This window comes from Athene cunicularia (genome assembly GCF_003259725.1).
Source record: "Athene cunicularia isolate RWA chromosome 1 unlocalized genomic scaffold, athCun1 chr1_part1, whole genome shotgun sequence".
Classification (NCBI taxonomy): Eukaryota; Metazoa; Chordata; class Aves; order Strigiformes; family Strigidae; genus Athene; species Athene cunicularia.
Genome location: NW_020799091.1, coordinates 72,724,476 through 72,744,241, shown reverse-complemented (window position 1 = coordinate 72,744,241; position 19,766 = coordinate 72,724,476). Strand labels below are relative to the sequence as shown.

General features: G+C 39.8%; 1 protein-coding gene across 2 annotated transcripts; it reads right to left on the bottom strand.

The window, feature by feature from the left end:
• Positions 1-329: 329 nt before the first annotated feature.
• On the bottom strand, positions 330-14,653 carry LOC113480646 (granulocyte-macrophage colony-stimulating factor receptor subunit alpha-like). 2 transcript variants are annotated; one of them, XM_026849625.1, is made up of 10 exons: positions 14,540-14,653; positions 13,680-13,773; positions 10,072-10,201; positions 9,804-9,979; positions 8,348-8,487; positions 4,733-4,771; positions 3,608-3,737; positions 3,049-3,145; positions 2,094-2,175; positions 330-1,131 (listed from the first exon to the last, which is right to left on the bottom strand). In XM_026849625.1, the coding sequence occupies exons 2-10, from the start codon at positions 13,762-13,764 to the stop codon at positions 1,057-1,059; spliced, it is 954 nt and encodes a 317-aa protein (XP_026705426.1). In that variant the 5' UTR covers positions 13,765-13,773; positions 14,540-14,653; the 3' UTR covers positions 330-1,056. The 2 variants fall into 2 exon arrangements, with proteins under 2 accessions (XP_026705426.1, XP_026705436.1); XM_026849635.1 differs by having other exon boundaries at positions 13,680-13,770; positions 14,540-14,639.
• Between the last annotated feature and the right edge of the window lie 5,113 nt (positions 14,654-19,766).

Here is a 19,766-nt window from a genome sequence, read left to right as displayed (position 1 = left end):
ACCTCTGTGATAGCATACTTAAGGAGAACCTGAGAGGAGGTGGAGACTTTGAGGACAAATTATGAGAAGGGCACCTATGTGAACACCGAGGTCAGTGGAAGGAAGGAGGAGGAAAGGGGTGAGGTGTGTTGAAGTAGAGACCCCTGTATTCCGTGGTGAGATGGCAGGGCTTGCCCTCCCTGCCACCCATGGAGGTCACCAGAGCAGCAGAGATTTACCTGTGGCCCGTGTAGGGCCCCACACCGGAGCAGGTGACTGCACTAGGCTGGGACTCTGGGAAGAAGCCCCTGATGTTGTAATGCAGTGCTGGGAAGACTGCAACACGTGGAGGTGACCCTTGCCAGAGAATCTCGAGAAGAATGCATCCCATAGGGAGGACTCATGGAGGAGAGAGGTCGTGGAGGACTGTCTCCTGTGAGCGGAATGGCACGTGGAACAAGGGGAGAATGCAGAGGAATGCTTTCCCCTCATCTTTGAGGAAGAAGTGGTGGACTGACTGCACTCCCCATCCCCTGCCCTTGTACCACTGGGGGAGAGAGTTATAAATATTGAGAACAAAAGCTGGGGAAGAAAGGAGGGATGGAGGGAGGTATTTTAAGATATGGCAACTCTCACTGTCCCATTCTGTCTCTTAAGAGTTGGTTTTGCTAGTGTGTGAATTAAAGTAATGTTCTTGTTTTTTTCTTCCCCTAAGAAGTCTATCTTTTGCCAGTGACAGTTAAATGGGTGAGAGACCCCTCCTTGTCCTTAACTTAATTCCTGAGTCTTTTGATTGTTTTTTCTCCTTCCCAGCGCAGAGAGGAAAGAGTGGATGAATGGCTTCATGACACTCAGTTGCCCTTTGGGCTCAAACCATAATACAAAATTAAAAGCAAATACAATGGCATTAAAAAAAATATATATATGTGAAGTATCATTCTCTTTTGGCTGAATTACTGTTTTTTCCAAGAAAAGGACAAAAGTGAAGAAAGGCTGTATATTATTCCAAACTTTCCACAGCAATACACTGTTGCTTGGGCTAAGAAATGCACTTTCAAATTCCTAATTTTTTCTTGGTTATTTCTCTATATCAGTAACTAATATTATCTCTTCATTTTCAGATGATATTGGCTGAATTTTGCTCTCCATCAGCTGAAAGGAAAAGAAAAACTTCCATTAGTTTTATACATAAAACTAGTTAGGCTAGCCTCTACTTATGCACAATTCTGAGAGTATTTCAACTTTTTTTGCATATTTTATAGAAAAAAAATATTACTTCTTTGTTTCTTAGCTGATAAGCTTTCCTTAGCTGGACATAACAGTGAAATTTCATCAACTTTGTAATGTTGACACATAATTTTTGACTGCCTGGAAGTGGACAGGGAGAACGTGTAGTTTTCTCTAATGCACCATGCAGATTACCACAAATTATCTCAAACAAATGCAGAAGAATTAACTTCACTAAGGTGTGAAAGCAGATAAGTACATGTAACTTGCTAGTGAACTTCATATTGAAGCTGGCCTAGGGGATGAGTAGGAGGGAACTGTACCTGGAGAGACCCAACATGAGAGCTGATGACCTGCTGGGTAGACCCAGGGTCCAGACACAAAAATCAGATGTGAAGAACTTGCGAATTTATGCTTGTTGTGAATGAAGGGAGTGAGGGTGTCTGCCTGTCTCACTGGCAAACTTCAGCCCTGCTCAGCTGGAGACGAGCAGGAGGACTGAGATGTCTGCAACCCTATTTATGTGACTGCTGTTGGTGTTGACATCGTTCTCGTAAAGACAGCTGTGCTGGTCTTTGTGTGTGTCATGCTACATGTGTGTGCCTTGTGTTGGGAAAATGCACAGCCCTTACTGCTGACATTGGACCTACCAATGGGAGCATCAGCCCCTGCACCTGTGAGACTGGAATGGGAAAAAAATCCCTGATTCTGGAAGATCACTGCATTTGACTTCACTTAATAAACTTGCCTGATGATTTTTTTGTTGTAATTTCTCAAAATGTGGCAGAGTTTTTCTCTGTGTTGTTCCTTACCATTAAAAAAAAATACCTGCAGTAGAGTCTTGTATGTATTTCACACATTTAATATAAAATAGAAAGAGAACATACCTCTGGATTGGTATCAGACAGTCCACAAAATGAGCTTTTTGGCTCTGGGATTTGTGAAAATGCAGCTTTCCAACAGCCAGCCCTGAAGATGAAAAGGGGTGGTATAGAAAAGAAAAATTAAGTAACCATCATGTGTCAAGACCATTGTGTCTCGAAACAAAGCTCTCATCTTGCTCTTCCAACATAGAAGAGAAAAGAAAAATATACATCATCTCAGCACAGAATGAAAACATACTAGAAAAACACTAAGAATTGGGATAGTAATAGTTTCATTTTTGGTTAAGGATTCACTAGTAATTATTTTCTTTGAAAGGAAAAGGAATTTGTTCTGCTCTTTAAGTCACTACAACCAGTGAAAAGTGGGTGTAAAAATTTTAGCAAGTTGGAAGAACAGCATCTTCTCTGAATTGTTGTATATTTCTATACAAAATGCATGATATGGCAGAATAACTTTTTTCTTTCTGTTTCATTTGCACAGTTTATTTAGAGAAGCAAGGTGCTTAGCGTATGTATCTTTCAGATACTTTCAGTTTGCTTAGGATAATTCTAGTGAACATTGCAAAATCTTTACTGGTAAGTACAATCAGCCTGTGGGTTTTCAATAATGTCACCAGTTCAAGAAATCAGGAAGCCTTTTGCGTAGACAGTCTACGTTGCAAATATTCAGAGCAGCTCTGCTGTTAACATAAGTAATTGCAAATAATTGCTTGCTTTGCCATGTTGACAGAACAGGCCCTGGAAAAAGTTGTGTGGATCAGCTGGGGAGGGACTTCGGGCATCACCATTATAGTACTTGCCTCAGGATCACCCATTTGGATTGATGTGTACTACAGTGTGAGTGAAAAAAAAAAAAAAAAAATCTATACTACAGGGACACCCCTACCTTATTTGTTTAAGAACTGCAGATATTTCACACACCCACACAAAATAGAATAAATGCATAAATTAAGTTTACCTTTGGCAGAAGAAAATTGTGCTGATTGCCACTAGGACTGTTGCAACTGCTATCACAAGTAAAATCCATACTGAAGAAGAAATAATATCTTCCTTTCCTGAAAGAGAAACAGTCATAAAGTATTATCATTAATAAAGAGGAATATAGGCATAACTGTGTCAGACATCTACTGTGTTGACTAACTGGTGAATTTAGGTCTGAAAAGTTTCACTTGGTTTAAAAATATCTCTTTAATTTACTACTAATTCAGCAGTAATGTCTGCTGGGAGGGATTAGCATTGAGTCTGTTTGTCCATCACCTGCAGTAAGCAGTGATGCACTTCAGCTGCAAATGTATAACTTTTTATATTTATTTGCAATGTTAGATGGATTTATTTCCAATGTTAGAGTGTTAAGAGATTTATTAAGTCTCTTCCTCCATTACTTCTCTGTAGTGTGGAGTGAAACAAAATGTTTGTCAATTCTTTATATGTCTGTTTTGTCTGTAGGTGCGCAGCAGTGTGAGGCAGACAGGACATCACTGGGGAAAGAGTAGTTCAAGGCATGGAGTTGTTCTTACCAAACTCAACGGTTGCGCTCCACTCCCCCCAAGATGAGCTCACGAGGCAGGCACTGCCAGCTGATCTCATTTTCAAGAGGTACTTCCTTCTTGTATTGGATCTTTGAAATGTGTGACTATTTCCCCCTTCCTAAAACCAAGGTAAAACTGAGTTGGTTTTCTTTGTTTCATATCTAGGTGTTGATAATATATGTAATTGTCATTTACCAGTGAAACTTTCATGACGCTATGAGAGTGTTGCTTGTTAAAGCAGACTGCTGTTCCAGAGCAAAAATTAAATATATTCATGTTTGTTATGTATATAACATGTTTGCATACGTGTATCTCAAAAATAACCTGTCGCTCAGTAAACTTTTTAAGTTTAGAATTTTTTAATCTTTTATGCTATATCCTCTAATTTCTTTTGATATATTCTGATTTATTGATAATTTCCCTCAGCACATTGACAGAGGCAGAAATTCCTGCTAGAATTGAGTGATTTGAGGAGTTAAGTGTCTGCATCCACCTCACCTTGTTCAGTCTTTGCACTGTGACTTTTCAGGATAAAGCTTAACTTTCCAGCCAAACCGGTAAAATAAGTAGAAGACTGATATAGTTAGTGTTACTAGAATTTACTGAAACATCTTCTCTTGGACACTTTCAGAATAGAGGTGGGATGTGCAAACTGCACTGACCAGAAAGAGGTGCAGCAAACCCTGGAAGACAGCCTTCATCCTAAAGGATTTTTGTGGTCTTTGTTTGTCACAAACAAAATTAAATTCCTAGGAGGTGTTTCCTCGGTGTCCCTTTTCTCTGCTGTCACTGATGTATAACTTCAAAATCTTTTCCAAATATTTGAAGGGGAGAGTTACATTTACAAAACCTTACATTTACAATATAATGTAAAATACAAGGTTTTTCAAAATATTTACAGAATAGTGATAAAGTTCTGCCCGTGTATGTATAATAAATGACAGGTCATGATGATTTAACAGTTTGACAATTCAAGAAATTTATAAATAAGGGTCCTATAAAGCAGAGGACATCGAATACATACTGATTTAAAGGCATTTGCATACTATTTACTTTTCACAGATGACTATGAAACCAATAAGCATTGCTGATTAATAGAAAAAGCAGACTTACTTGTATAGAAGTATATTTGGTTTTTCCCTCAGGATTACCCTGTAAATTGAGAAAAAACCCTTTATTTTTATGATTGCTTGTTTTGTGTTTATATAATAAGTAATTTTTATCTATCCTTTTTTTTTTTTTTTTCCTGCATTACTTATCTATTTGTCACTTCAGTTAGAAGAACTAATTTCTCTACCATTTAGTATCTAATATATAATTAATCTACAATAACAACTTTATATGGTAACTAATTCTTCTATGTAAAAGTATTTGTCTTCTTTACCATCAGACCTGAGAAATAAATTTTATTTCAGATTTGTAATTAAACTGAAACACAAGAAAATCAGACTCGAATGAAAGTGTAACTTTATTCTTACATACACCAGGGATAAAAAAAACCCCTAAATCTTTGAAAGAAACTTTCTAGTTTATATCTAGTGTTTATATTTTACAATAAATTCACTATATTTTAATATAAATGTTATTTAAATATTTTATTTTCCCTCAGATTAAAATATTCAGGACTGACACAGTTTCACAGATATTTTAGGCTGCCCTTTAACCACATTTTTGATAGACAGAATAAAATTCACTCATCTCTTCTGAATAGCCATACCATGTAATATAATGGCCACACACAGCTCATGACTGTATTATTTCCATTAGCCTGTCTGTTATGTATTTTTGAAATTATTTTACATGCTGTATTACTATATTTTAAGACAAAATTAAATTAATTCAAACTTGTTTTATCAAGTAACTGCATGCATGCTCATGTGACACCTTAACATGAGTTTGAAAGGCATGTTTCTGTGCAGAACAGCTTCTAGAATCTGTAACCAAACTAGCTTAAGCACAGGGATAAAGCTAGGAGAAAGTATAGTCTCCCTTTTTTTGTGTGTTTATGCTAAAATAATACATGATAAATTAAAACAATGAGGTCATGGAACACTTCAGAAAGTGAAGTTTCAGAAGGACAGCTGGCCTTCTGCAAATTTTGGAAGAAGAGATGTGTATTAAAGGGCACTGTTTAAAAAGATGAAGGAGAAAATTTGTATGATAATTAAAAGATACTCCGTCCTGCAGGGGATAGTGACCTGACCTGACCTGATGGAGATCTGTTGCTTGTCAGGGGCTGGGATCCAGGATACTGCAGAAGGACTGCCAGACTCATCTGGCCATTGAACTATTACCTCTTCTTGCTCTTTTGTGGGGGCACCAATGATATGGCCAGCATAACCTGGATGTTTACAAGGGTGATTGCAGAGCACTGAAGACAGATGGTGTCTCCTCAGTCCTTCCAGTGAAAGGGAAAAGCTTGAGCAGAATTGCAGTCATCCAGCAGGTCAACACCTGTCTGAGTGTCTGGTGTCACAGGCAGGGCTTTGGTTCTTATGAACTTGGAACCCTTTTTGAGAAATGGGGGCTCCTGAGCAGGCATGGGATGATTCTCAGCAAGTAGGGTGAGAATGTCCTTGTAAACAAGCTTGCTAACCTAGTCCTTGTACTCTGTGTGGAGTGCCTTGAATGTATTGTTCTATAGCTCTGTCGTGGGACAAACGATGAACCAGTAAGAGAACTTGTGAGTAGGCATCAGAGGACAGACCATCACAGGTGACAGTGTAGTAGATGTTTGTTCCAGATCTCCTGATCAAGAAAAGGAAGCAGCTAAGATCCTCTTCAGGCAGTCTGAGAAAGCCTCACAGCCACAGACCTTGGTACTCCATGGAGGGGAAAGCTGTTGGTTGATCTACAAGAACAGCCTCCTCTGAGTCCAAGAATGGTGCGTTCCAGTGTGCAGAAAATCAAGGAAGTGTGCCAGGTGAGCATGGCATGACATGAACCTTGAGTCTGAGCTCAGAGACAGAAAAGAAATATGAAGAATGTAGAATAAAGGATTTGGAAGGAATACAGAGACATCATCTGTGCGTGCAGGAAGGGAGTCAGAAATGCCAAAGCTCAGCTGGAGTTGAGACTAGTGAGGGAGGTGAACACAGGAACGGTTTTTAAAAGTGCATTGACATCAAAAGGGAGATTAAGGAGAATGCAGGCCTCGTGCTCACTGAGTTGAAGTAGCCTAGTGACAGGGGACATAGGAAAGTCTGAGGTGTTTGGTGTGCTTTTAGCTCAGTTTTCACTGATAAGGCTTAACTTCAGGTTTCCCAGATATTCTGATCTGTAAAACCTTATCTTAAAACATTACTGAAAGAGAAACTGAGTCATGTTATTGGTGTCAGACATGAAAAAAATGTGATTACAATTATATTACTCATGATGTTATTCTTTGGCTGTTTGCTCCCAATGCAAGTAATTTCTGATTATGAAAACAGAGTTTAAAGCCTGACTGTAATGCAATATATGTTGGTCATAGTGTCTTAGTAATAAAATGCAAGTTTATATCTGGCAGTAGTAAAGCAATAAATTTGCAATACAGTAATTGCTGAACTTTGACATAATTGGTCCCATGAAATCTCCTAATGAGTATTTAAAAAAAAAAAAGTTAGACAATTCAGACTACAGGTGAATTGAATATTTTTTATAAACTGAATATTAGGCATATTAAAAGACATGAAGAAGTATATATTTGCTTTACTTCAATGAATTTTTATTCCAGTGTCACGCAGAGTTTTCTATAAGCTTTCTTTGCTGCAAAGGCCAAGGGATTCAGAGAATTAATGCAGTTTTGTAGCAGTTAGTTGAGCTTGCAAGAAAACTCACCTATGAAATGGCAAGTCTGATCCAGGCTAAGAAGGTCCAAATAGCAGAAATCCAGGGAATGCCTTCAATCAGCCACTAAATGTCCAAATTTGTATTCAAGACAGGTTTTTCCTTTGTAGTCACTATCTGCCACCCCGTGGTCATTTGACTCAATTCTGCCACAGTTCCACTCTAGGTCTACTAACACAGCAAACTCACTCCTTCCCTAATTGCTATAAAAAGACTTGTAAAGCCAAGGATCTCAATTTCCCTTTCAGTAGCTTAAATCTCTCCCTCAGTAGCCTGTGCGTACTCACACTGCCTTTCTGCTTTCTCTCACATATAATCTCCTTTTATTTAACATTATACACCTTAAACTTCAGGACCAACAGGTGGTTGCTTATATATGATGTCTGGATAAGCTATTTATATTTTGTTTATAGAGAAATTTCATTCACCTCTATCAGCTCATACTTGCTAAGTGGATGCATATTTCTCTATTCAGTATTTACAGCCCAGCTCTGCCCTTTCATGTAGATGCAGTCACCACTGGAAAGACTCCAACCCAGGACAGCTCCAACAGGTTTTGGTGAAAGAAGTGCCATTTCTGAGTTTTGTCACAGCTGTGACATGTTCAAGTCTTGATTAACCATGTTTCTCCCCTTAGTCCCACAAAGTCACAGTCATCCAGTGTATCTCCAAACAATATCTCACTCAGGGGAACGTGGAAAAAAAAAAAAAAAAAAAAAAAAAAAAGAGGCAGTGTGGTGTAACAGGGTGCCTGAAAGGCACCAACTACAAAGGAATATGGTGGTACGTATGAGGAAGGTTACACCATACAAGGGAGACTGATTTTCTTTTCAGTCATGTGTATTGGTAAATGCAAACATATATATTGATGTTAAATGTATGTGAAGAAATTCCTCTTACCTTATACTTTATGTTGATTTCATATTTAAAACACTTGTCTTTGTTAGAATGACTTATTTGGGGTCGTTGCCATTGAATTATGCAATCATTTTTCATTTCATCACAGTTGACTGTGATATTTGATGGAGGCATGAGCCTTTCTGAAATGATATAACCAAGAATTCAAATAATTACAGTCACTTCATCCCTTTTTGCTTTGATAAAAGAGAGTGAAATTGCAAGTAACACCTCTGTGAAGAAAGCTACTTATTTTTATGTAGTTTTGTTAGCTACCCTGTTAGAAATAACTGAAAGACCAAAGTTCTTTAAGATGAAAGATTTTTACATTCTTTCCTCAGGATCAGACAAACAGGGACTAAACCAGGGAACGACTTATGAGCATACAAAGATACAAGCCCCCTCTATTTACTTTTCTAGATGAGTAAGGTAGAGTCCCCTCTTCCTTTTATAAGGATGTTTTTCACTGTGGAATAATAAGCTGATTCTAACCTTAATATAAGAAATCCAAAGGTAATTTATTTCTTCAAGCCTCCTCACATGATATTTCTATGATATGAAGGTGTTGCTTGGTGTTGTGAACTATGTAGTTTATTCCCCCTTTCCAAAAAATTAGCCACATAAATTTAAAAAAGACAACTTCACTTTTAAGAATCTAGCCAACTTCATCATGCATATCCCTAATTTCACAGATGTGAGCAAAACTATGAGGACCTTTATATTTTGATCATCGCCAAGGACTTGATTATTGTAACAGCAAAAGATAGTCACTCATACAGAAAGCGTATTAAAAGGAAAGCTTATTTTTAGCTAGACTACTCCTTTACATTAATCCTTAGAACAGACCTGGCCTATTTGTGATGAGCTATTTGGTCAAAGAAAAGTCTTGTGTCATCTGCCGTGAGTGGTATTACAGTTTAATTCCTTCTTCAGGGAATGAAGCCTTGCCAAAAAGGCTTTGCCACAGTAAAAGTAATTACACAGGATTCTTCCAGGTAGAGCACCACATGCGAAAGAGCATATGAAAACCTGGGGTATTTTGTACACATATTAATTTCATTAATTGAGGGTATAGTGTCGGCATATGCCATCCCCACTGGCAATGAGAAGCAGAAATCAGTGCTCAGATAAGCTTCTGAAAGTCTCCTCCATTGAAAGGTCTTTGGCCATCAGCGAAAGGACAGCAGGGGGGAGTACAATCTCATAAATCCTGTGGACCTTGATGGAGAAAAACTTAAAAACAATAAGGGTAGATTGCTAAAGAATCTGGGGCTGCAGCTGTGGACCTTTCTTCCTTAATTTCCCTCATTATTTTTTTGCTTGGGGAATAGATTTTCTTGAAAAAAACAGTCTCTTATTGTCAAATTTAGGTGAGGCAGGGTACTTGTTTCCTTCTCAGGGATAAGTACTCTACTGCCCTTATGAAATAATGAAAACAAAGCAGAAAGAAGTTACTCACCAATTTTATACAGTTCAATGTACTCATCAAAGAACTGGATCAAGGAGTCTTTGCTAGACCCATTCACCAGGAAGTAAGCTCCTTCAGTCTTTATCATCACATTTTGGAATCTACATCCTGTGTTTCTGCCATTTTCATCTTTAATGTAAAGCTCACATTCCATCACATCATTGTCTCTGTATATAGCAAGGCATTTTAGTTAAACGTGGGCAGTGTGATGTGTCAAATGAGAATTCAGACTTTCCTAGACTCAAGCATTCCTACTTACCTCGAGTTCTGCCAGTAGAGAAAATATTGGGTATCTCCTGGAGCATCCCTGCCTGCCTGCCAAGTGCACTTCATGAGGGAAATGTTATAAATCACACAGGAGAAGTTTTCAATGGCTGACCCATTCATGCCTGCAAACACAGGAATATCCATGATGAGGAAAAATCGTGTGACTGCTCCAAACTGAAGGACCTTGTGCATGCTTAGATGTGTTAGACACCTGCAATTGCAGCTGATTATTGCTTCAGTTAGGAATGACTTGCTTCAGTAGTAACACTGGAAGATATTTGCACTGAGAGATTCAATGAAGAATTTGTCTTGGATAAATCCTCCAAAGGTATGTTTATAGCTGCATCTGAGAGAATAAGTCTCAGGTGAGTCTACACTGCTCCAATACAGGCTGATATCTAAAGTTGCTACCCCTGTGCTTTGAATTGTTTCTATTAAAAAGGAGACACTGGTGTCAAAATGCCACAAAATGAAACATTTGCCTGTCATCCTACAGTACCCTGCTGTAGCATTTCTATTTGAAGGATTTACTTCAGTGCCCTCGCAAATGAGTGGAGAGCATGAGGAGCTTCCCAGTGGACTCTGGAGAGAGAGAAACCTAAGTGCAGAGCTGTGAAGTTTTTAAAGGCTTCAGGGAGGTGTAGATGTAAACTTGCAAGGTGTTTGTGCTCTGCAGAGATACCTTCTTCCACCTGGGATTAACATCAGGAATCATCTGCTTGATGAGGCAGGACATAGTGCCATTTTGTATATCCCAACTCCATGTTGCTTAAATGAGCAGACCTTGTACCTCATTCTCTTAACAGTCTCATATGTATAACCTCTCTCATACAAAGAGGAGTATACTCTCTCAGATCCTTCATTATTACTGAAAGGTATTAGGCGAGTTATAGTGTGACAAAATTAAGTGTCACAGATTTCTCAAGGAAGAATTTAAATACAGCCACAAACCTGTTTTGCTTTGGATTTTAATAACATTTTAAAGACATTCAGATGCAATCAATAAAATATTAGTAAACAATTAAAAGATAATTGGCCGTTAAAAAGATGGTACCAAACAAGGTGACAACTGGGGACTGAAAAATTGCCGAGCTAGTTGTAGGATCCTACTTTTCACAGAAACATTGTTATAAGGCTGTGGACAAAAACCTGTTCAATCTACAGGAAAAAATTAATCAAGGAAGTAAAGGTTTCTGTTTTCTTTTACCCTGAGACCATTGAAAATAGGCAAATCCTTTCCCAAAATCTAGTGTATTACCTTGAGGAATATATCTGCATATACCTGTATGTATGTGCCATTATGTTCATTTATGCTGTGACAGAAAAGCTTGCCCCATTGTGCAAAGGAGGTGTTATATTTCCAAACATGCATTTTATATTCTCTGCCTAGAAAATGTCATGCAGAGTTTTACTTTTTATTTCTTCATCTATTGCTTTACATAGTGCTACTTCCTGTAGAAAGGTCTTAAGCTTGTGCTTGATTTATAACAGTGAGACCACTACAATAGCAAAGTAGGTCTGATGTCTTCCCAGGCTCAAGAACTCTCTTTCCAGAAGTTTTGAGTAATTAACATTTATAAGTTCAATGTGAAGAGTTCAGTGCTTCCCTCCAGAAAATGTGATGGCAGTGCTAGGAATAGCAGTTCCTCCCTCCTTCTTCCCATAGTCCACCAAATCAGTTGAACTGCCTCAAAAGAGGTCTTATGTGCTTTCACAAGAATCAACAGATGGCTATAAAGTGATTTACACTCCTTTAAAAGACAAAGGGAGATACCCCACAAATATCTGCTTGGGCAAGGAGCTGGCTTGAGGTTCATCTCCACCAACATTAACTTTCTAAAAACTAGCACCTAATTCGAGCAAGTCGTAGGTGCCTTGTCTATGCAGTGGTGAAGGAAGACACAGACAGTGGTGTATAAGGTGCATGGGATACCTTGCCTTCAGGCAGGGGCTGTACCTCTCCAGTGGCTCCTGTCACAGTTTAGAGGACTATAATTTCTGTGCTTACATTAGTTGAAATGAGGATGACATATGAGGATGAATATATTAAAATCTGTGATTACTGATATACTCAGTATAACCACATGGAGTATCAGAGGTGGCCCAAAATGTCTGAATTTTCTAGAAACTGCCTGTAGAAACATGAATGCTTACCATAGCTGTGGTATTCAACTTGCCTGACACAGTAGCATAGCGTAAATTGCTCCCTCTCTATTCATGCAAACCAGACTGTCAAACCCAATATCTTCCTTTTACAGTTCCTGTTCCTGAAACAGCTTTATTCTGGAGATTACGTACTCAATCAGATGCACAAGAAATATTGGCCAAATGGATGAAGACAACTTTGAGCTCTAAAGAGAATTTAGTCAAGGCAGAAGTAATACATGTATGGGGAAAAGAAAAGAATAATCCCAAGAGGACAACTTCATGACTTGTTTGTAGAGGCCAGTGAAAAAGCAAACTATTTTGCTTAACAGACATAGTAGTTGCAAAATAGGAAATGCTTAGCTTGCTGTCTTCTCTGCATAAGCACTGAAAGTAGACAAAATCAGAAGCAGAAACTGCCTTTCCATAAAGTCATGACACTTCTCAAGTAACCCATTTACACAAGGTCTGAGTTCTTGACCTTGTGTCTGCTATCAAAAGTTTGGATCTGAATTGGAGTGGAAGTTTGGAACTGATCTGGAGATTAATTTGGCAAGGAATGTGAAAAAAAAATAAGGGCTTATACAGGTATGTTGGTCAGAAAAGAAAAATAAAGTGTACCTCCCCTCACAAATAAGGCAGGAGAACTGGTGACAGCTGGCATGGAGAAGGCTGAGGTAGTCAATTAATTTTTGCCTCAGTGTTCACTGTCAATCATTCTTCCCACATCTCTCAAGTCCCTGAATCTCAAGGCAGGGACTGGGCGAATGTCCCTCCCATTATGAGAGGATCAGATTTGAGACCACCTGAAGAACCCGAGTGTACATAAGTCCATGGGACCCAATGAGATGCATCCTAGGGTTCTGAGGAATTCAGTTGATGTAGTTGTCAAACTACTCTCCAACATATTTAAAAAGTCAGGCGGAGTACTGGCAACTGGAGAAAAGTGAATACTGCACCCATTTTTAAAAAGGTTCACAAGGAAGATCCTGGGAACTATCGACAAGTCAGCTTCACCTCCATGCCTGGTAAAGTTATGCAACAGATCCTCCTGGAAGTTATGTTGGAGCATATAGAAGACAGGGAGGTGATTAGCGACAGCTAACATGGCATCACAAAAGGCAAACCATGTTTGAGTAATCTAGTGCATCTCCACAGTGGAGTGCCTGCAACAGTTGATAAATATCAGCAGCAGAGGTCATCTACCTAGATTTCTGTAAGACCTTTGGTATGGTCCCCCACAACATTCTTGGATATGGACAAAATTTCTAGTAAGTCTGGCATCTTCACTGCAATTGTCACATAATAGGATCAGTAAGCTGCAGGACTGATTCCAAGGGTGCAGAGGTTACTACCTAGCACATCTAAGACAGAAGGCAACTTTAACACAACTACCTGCAATGAGAAGCATGTTGCACTCTTTGGAGGACTGCCCCATGGATGTATTCTACTCACAGTCTGTGCAGTTCCAGCCAACACACAACTGGGTGATCAGAAAGATCCACTGGGTTATGAAGATGAGTGCAAGGGCAGCAACCATCTCTTCCTCCTTGGAGAGAGAAAACATTGAAACTTTAGCAAGGTGAAAGATGCCAGTGTGAACTGCTTTCCCCTAAATTTGTGTAGTCTGACCTGCTCATATGCCTGCTTCTATACCATCTGACCATTCTCAGTTCTGATGGAAGGAAAGATTACATAGACTTCCCAAGCAGACAGAGAAATGTTCAAATAAACAGTAACAAAGTTAAAGAAGTTGTCCTCTTCTGTAACAAAACAAATTGTGTGACCATTCCTAAAACTGGTGATCTCAGGAGCACTATGTAAGTTACATACATACATTTGGTGACTGCTATCTTAAGGTCTAAAGTTTATTTGTCTGCTATATACAAAGGTTAGGATGCATAGAAGTCGAGCAGGTGGGTAAACATCTGCAAACAGAAAATACCAAAACACGTCACAGCAATATCAATCAGCTCATTACCCAGTGATGAATATGGTGTTTGGTGAGTGTGTTAGCTCACGTATTTTCAAGGAAGTTTTTGAGTATATGCTTAAAAGTGGATCTATGAGTGATGTCTAACTTGTACAAATTCAGTCCCAAACCCAGTGAGAAAATCAAAATTGTGACCAGGACCTTTCTTAGGTGGTTGTAGGTACTTTATTTGCAAAATAAGTTCATTCAGCTTAGCTCCATGTATTCCTCTGACAGCTTTTTAGATTTTGCCTGGGACATCACTCCTCCTGCCCAGGACTTCCTAGAATGTCAATGAATACCTCAGGAAACAAAATAGGCAGAAAGACAAAGATGGACCTACCTTCTATTTCAAAACTTCTTTATCTTGTTTATCTTTCTATCATAGTCTTCAGGCTCAGAGAAGATGGGAAGACTCATATTTTAAATGGTTGTATAGCTATAAATGGAGCTGTCTCACTTGTTGTTTGCATTTTGGGGAACTATCATACCATCGGAAGTGTTGCAAGATACAGTGTTCATCACTTCCCTCCTGATTCTTACCAAATTTATGTAATTTCACAACTCGTGATTTCATAGAACATGAACAAGCAGTTAGCTGGTTAATTTTTTCTTTCTGTTGTACAGAGCCCACCGGTGCTTGGGAATTCAGTGAGTGCCAAAGAATCCTTTCTTTCACAGGTCTAAATAATACTGAGTCGTACAAAGCAACTCAGTACAAACCACCTCTGGGGGGCTGGGAGCAGTGGGGGATCCCCATGATGGGTCAGGGCAGGGCCTGGCAGCCAGGGCCCATCCCACCCCCAGCCAGGAGCAGGGCAGCCGGGGGCACCGGGAAGCCACAGCCCCAATGTGGGCACTTTTTTTGTGGGGAGTCCAGGCCAGGCCAGGCCATGGGCCCATGGGTGGGCCTGGCTCAGCGGGGCCCATGGCTGGGCAGGGCAGGGCTGTGGGGAGCTGGAGACCTTGTGCCCTGAAAGGCTTTGCTTCGGAGAAGACAATGTAATTTACTTAATAAGGAGATTTATAATCCATGTAAAGTAATTTCATTCCACATGTTGAAATTCACAGATTTATGAAGTATCAGAAATTGAAGTATCATTAGAAAATATGACATTTTTCAAACAGAAAGATATGTCAACTTTTTCATTTAAAAAAAAAAAAAAAGCAGATCTGTTCTGCTGGATTTATAAATTTGTAGGAGAGAGAACTGTCCACGTGCTTCTCTATCACTCCCATTTCTTGTGTATTATATTTCGAAAAAGTCACCTGCTGCCCAGCACCCTTCCAGGGTGCTCCAGAACTCACCTTTATCAAAATCCCAAGGTAATTCCTATCCTACCGCTTCTTTATTGACATATGGAGTGATATAACCATATCAGCACTAGCTCATATATCAGCTATTCATACATAACTAAGATAGTTACTTCCCAAAGAAAAAGCCAAAGTTAGGGAGTGCAGTGCTGACTGTCTTTGAGGACAAAGAAGGCTTACTTTCTAGAGACCCAGAAATGCCAGGGGTCATGAATATTTCTGCTTCCTAGATTCCTGCTAGAGTGTGAGATTGATGACTGATGAGCTATAAGTGGACCATCTTTTTCCACTTTCATTCTCTTAAGTTGCTTGTAAACATGAATGATACTGAGTTGTCACTGAGACTAGACAACAGCCCACAGAGGATATCTGACCTGCTTTCTTCTCCGCAACTCACACAGTATAAAGGGAACAGGTGTAGCACAGCAAGTCTACTCATCATATTAGCGACTTTTTGACTGCAAATGTATTTTCTACAAAAATAAACATTGAACCAGCTCCTCTTCTGCTCACATGCAGTACTAGAAGCATAGAGCAAGGCATGAACGGAAAAGCAATGTATTAAGTGATGTCTTATGGTTGTGTTCATGCATTTGATCATGTTTGTCAGTAGCTCAGTACTGACTGAGGAGATGAACAACTAACTCAACTTGAGGATCCAGAACTTTAAAAACTCCAGTCATCTCTAGTAATCATGAGAGAATCAACAGAGCTTGGCTTGGTCTTTTGTGGTTTCAGAGGTAGAGTTCTAGGGCAATGGTGGCTTTATAGGGACCAAAATACATGGGAGTTCACCTTCTTCATACACTAGGAGAGAAGAAAAATATGACAAAACTTTTCTGAAGCATAGTTATGAAGCAAATAGTGGGAATAAGGATCAAAAAAAAATACGTGGATATTCTACCAAAAAGCAGGTTCAGTCATAGAAGAAGTTATTTTTAATAAGAATCACTATGACTACCTCTATCACACTGAACGTCAACAGACAAAGCAACTGAAAGTTTAGACTTCAGATCTGGGCCCATGATAGTCATTCAGAGGAAAAAGTAGTCCATTGTCAGAAGTTTCATTGTACTTCCAGATTAAAGAAATTCCATACTTATCCATGGAGGTATTTTCTGAACACTTAACTGTGCTGTAAAGGTGGAAGAAAGGACTTCTGCTCACAAAGAATGAAAAAACTCACACTTCATTGTGTCATCATCTTTGGAGAAAAAACATCCTATTTTGCAGTGGTAATAGACTGCATTTGATGGGGAAAGGGGGAGGGTAATAAAATCAGAGGTAATAAAATCAGAGCTGTGGGAAATGTCATGAAGAACCAAAGGGGATTCTAGAAAATTAAGAAAAACTGAGTTTCTGTACATCTGCATTTCTCTCCTTTCCCCCACACATTTACCTCCCTTGGTCTCCATGCTCCAGTAGATTAGTTCCCAGAGCATTAAGTGAGGGAGTTGAGGTGAGCCATGCAGCCCAGAAATTGGGCTGGGGAGGAGAAAGGCACCAGAATTACATTTGCTGATCCTGCATCACTTTAAGGATGGTGTTTAAGGGCAGCTGTGGCTGTGAGGGGGCTGTAGTTCCATCTTCTTTAGGGAGATTTCTTGGCAGAAGCAGTTGGGACACAAGGCTGTGCTCACTGATGGCTGTGGTTGGGTTGCTGGGCAGAATCTGTATCTGAGACACCCTTTCATCACACTGTTTTGTACTGATGCCATGGGATGTTGACTGCCATGGGAAACTGTGTTTCTTCTGTGCCTAAATCTGGTCCAGGGAAGTACTGTCAACTTCCAGCTTTTGAGCCATCCCAATTACACATCTTGCAATGGGTGGACAAAGACAAACACATCTGTCCACTGCTGGGTTCTCTTTCTCCAGCTGAACTCTCAGCTGTGTGGCTACTTGTGCACCCCAGGCAAAGCCCCATGCTCCCACTCGGAAAATATCCCAAGCCTGTAGAGCAGGTAACAGAGGAGCAGTGTGCTTTTTGGTGCTCTCTCAGATTACACACCTCTTTAACATTATGAGGAAGTCTGGGTTTTGAGGTTTTGGGGTTTTGGTACTTTTTGTTCTTAAGCTGAAATATACTGAAGCAGAACAATTCAAGCAGCCCACAAGGACAGTGATGTTACCACAGACAAAGGAACTGTCTTACCCAGGGGATTTCTTTGCTTACCTATATTTAGGGCTAGTCCTCACCTGAGGCTTTCATAAATGCAAACTAATTAAAAAACATTAAAAATCCCCAAGCAAAGCTGGTGCTATTCATGGTGCCACCAAACTCGGTTATCTTTTAGAGGCCAGAAAACTAGTGTTGAGTGTCCTCACTATGACCCAGGAGCTGGAAGAGAAATGAGAAGAAGAAGAGAAAGAACAAGCAAGAGAGAAGAGAAAGTTGGGCAGAGACACTAGGACTGTTTACAGACTTTTTTCTCTACAGGGAGCAGAGTCACTGTAGGAACAGGATTAAAACCAACCTTTCTTAAAAGTCCCAAAAGTTTGAAGAAAAATTTATTGCCCCAACAGGTATAGGAGTGCTCACAAGAAGTGCCTGGGAATTTTGCTATGCTGGTGTGTTACAGCTTTTGTGTGGAATGCAAAAATACAAATGGGAGACAAGATCCTCTCTTTGGTCCTTGTAGCAAGAACTCTCTAGTTTTTAGCAAATGTCTTTCTCCACAAAACACAATAGTCATAGGAGACCAGAATAATGGACTTCTGTCTGTGTGAACATCTGAGCCATGTGGTTAGAAGGTTATATAGCATGACCATCGTTTCCCAGTGAGTATAGTATTAAGTCTTTCCCCAGGGATGAGAAAGGGATAATACTCCTACCTGCCCTGTTTCACAGATGGGATTTCTGGTGTTCTCATCAGGTTGTTAACAAGTTTTCTGAATGGCTTTGCCATCTCAGCAGCTTTTGCAGTGAAAGCAGCGGGGATGTAAGGGGTGCACCAATGGCCATGATCAACTGTGAATGAAGCAGGATGGAGTGCATCCAGTAGACTTTATCTGTTTAATTCTCCTTAGATTAAAGCTTTGGCTTTAGTTGGCCATTTGTGATATAAGTGTTCTTATCTTTAGGCAGCTATAACTTAAACAGAAGGCTTCTGTTCTAGTTCTGTTTTACAAAGTTATTCAAGAGAAATCATTAATGACAGCTTATTCAGGAAGAGAGAATCATAGAAAAAATTGGTTTCAAAGGTGACTTCTTGGAGGTAATGCAGCCTAGTAGAATTTTATGACCCTGAGAGAACTTTATCTACCATGAGAGGATTTCAACCGCCTGAGATGTCTTTAACCATCCTGACACCTGCTGAAAGGGCAAAATGGCAGAGTATAAGCAAGCCAGGAGAATTACAGAGATCACCAGAAACAATATTTTGATGTAGATGCTAGACAAGATGACTGTAGGAGGTACTCAGCCAGATCTGCAACTCATCAAAGAACTGATCACAGATGTGACAGTCATAGACAGTCTTGACTGCAAGGATCATGATGTGGTGGACTTTAAGATCCTTACAGAAGGAAGGAAGGCAAATAGTATGCTATATAAGTTGGATATTATTAAAGCAGACTTCAGCTTGCTAAGGCAGAACAGAATCTGAGACCTAGTGCTCTACCCATCTCTCAGCTCTTGGCTCAGAGACTGGCAGTAATTCAGAGATTTCCACTATGGATGTGCTGGACTACTGCCAGCAGCTTTGGTTTAGCCTCCAGCACATCCTTCCTGTTCTTTCCTATGTCTTGGATACCATGACATGTATCACGGCTCATCCCTTGCAGTCCCAAGTAACCTCTCTAAACAGCTAATGACATCTTCCACCTTTTCCCTGGCACACAATCTACTATGCCAGAGGTGTCCTCGTATACCTCACAGACCCAGGTCTCTGTGCCCTCTGCCACCATTTGCTTCCTACTGACCTTATGGAGTGACTGAAGGGCAGAGCTCAAAAGATTATAGTGAATGGGGCTACATCTGACTGGCAACTGGTCACCAGTGGTGGTCCTCAGGGTTCAATTCTAGGCACGATTCTGTCCAATGTATTCACAATCTAGGTGCAGGAGTTGAATGCACCATTAGCAAATTTGCTGATGGTACCAACCTGGGAGGTGCTATTGACTCTTCTGACAGACAAGAGGCCTTGCAGAGGGATCTAGATAGATTAGAGCATGGAGCAATGATTAATGGGATGAAATTTAATGAGTCCAAATGTCAGATTCTGCACCTAGGATGGGTAATGTCAGGCAATATA

Excerpts from the sequence above, each read along its gene's own strand:
- LOC113480646 (XM_026849625.1), bottom strand. The coding sequence starts at position 13,764 with ATGGTTGCTGCCCTTGCACTCATCTTCATAACCCAGTGGATCTTTCTG. Across the intron at positions 3,738-4,732 it reads CCAAATATACTTCTATACAA|GAAGGGGGAAATAGTCACAC; the intron begins GTAAGTCTGCTT and ends CCTTGGTTTTAG. Across the intron at positions 2,176-3,048 it reads ACAATTTTCTTCTGCCAAAG|GGCTGGCTGTTGGAAAGCTG; the intron begins GTAAACTTAATT and ends TTTCATCTTCAG.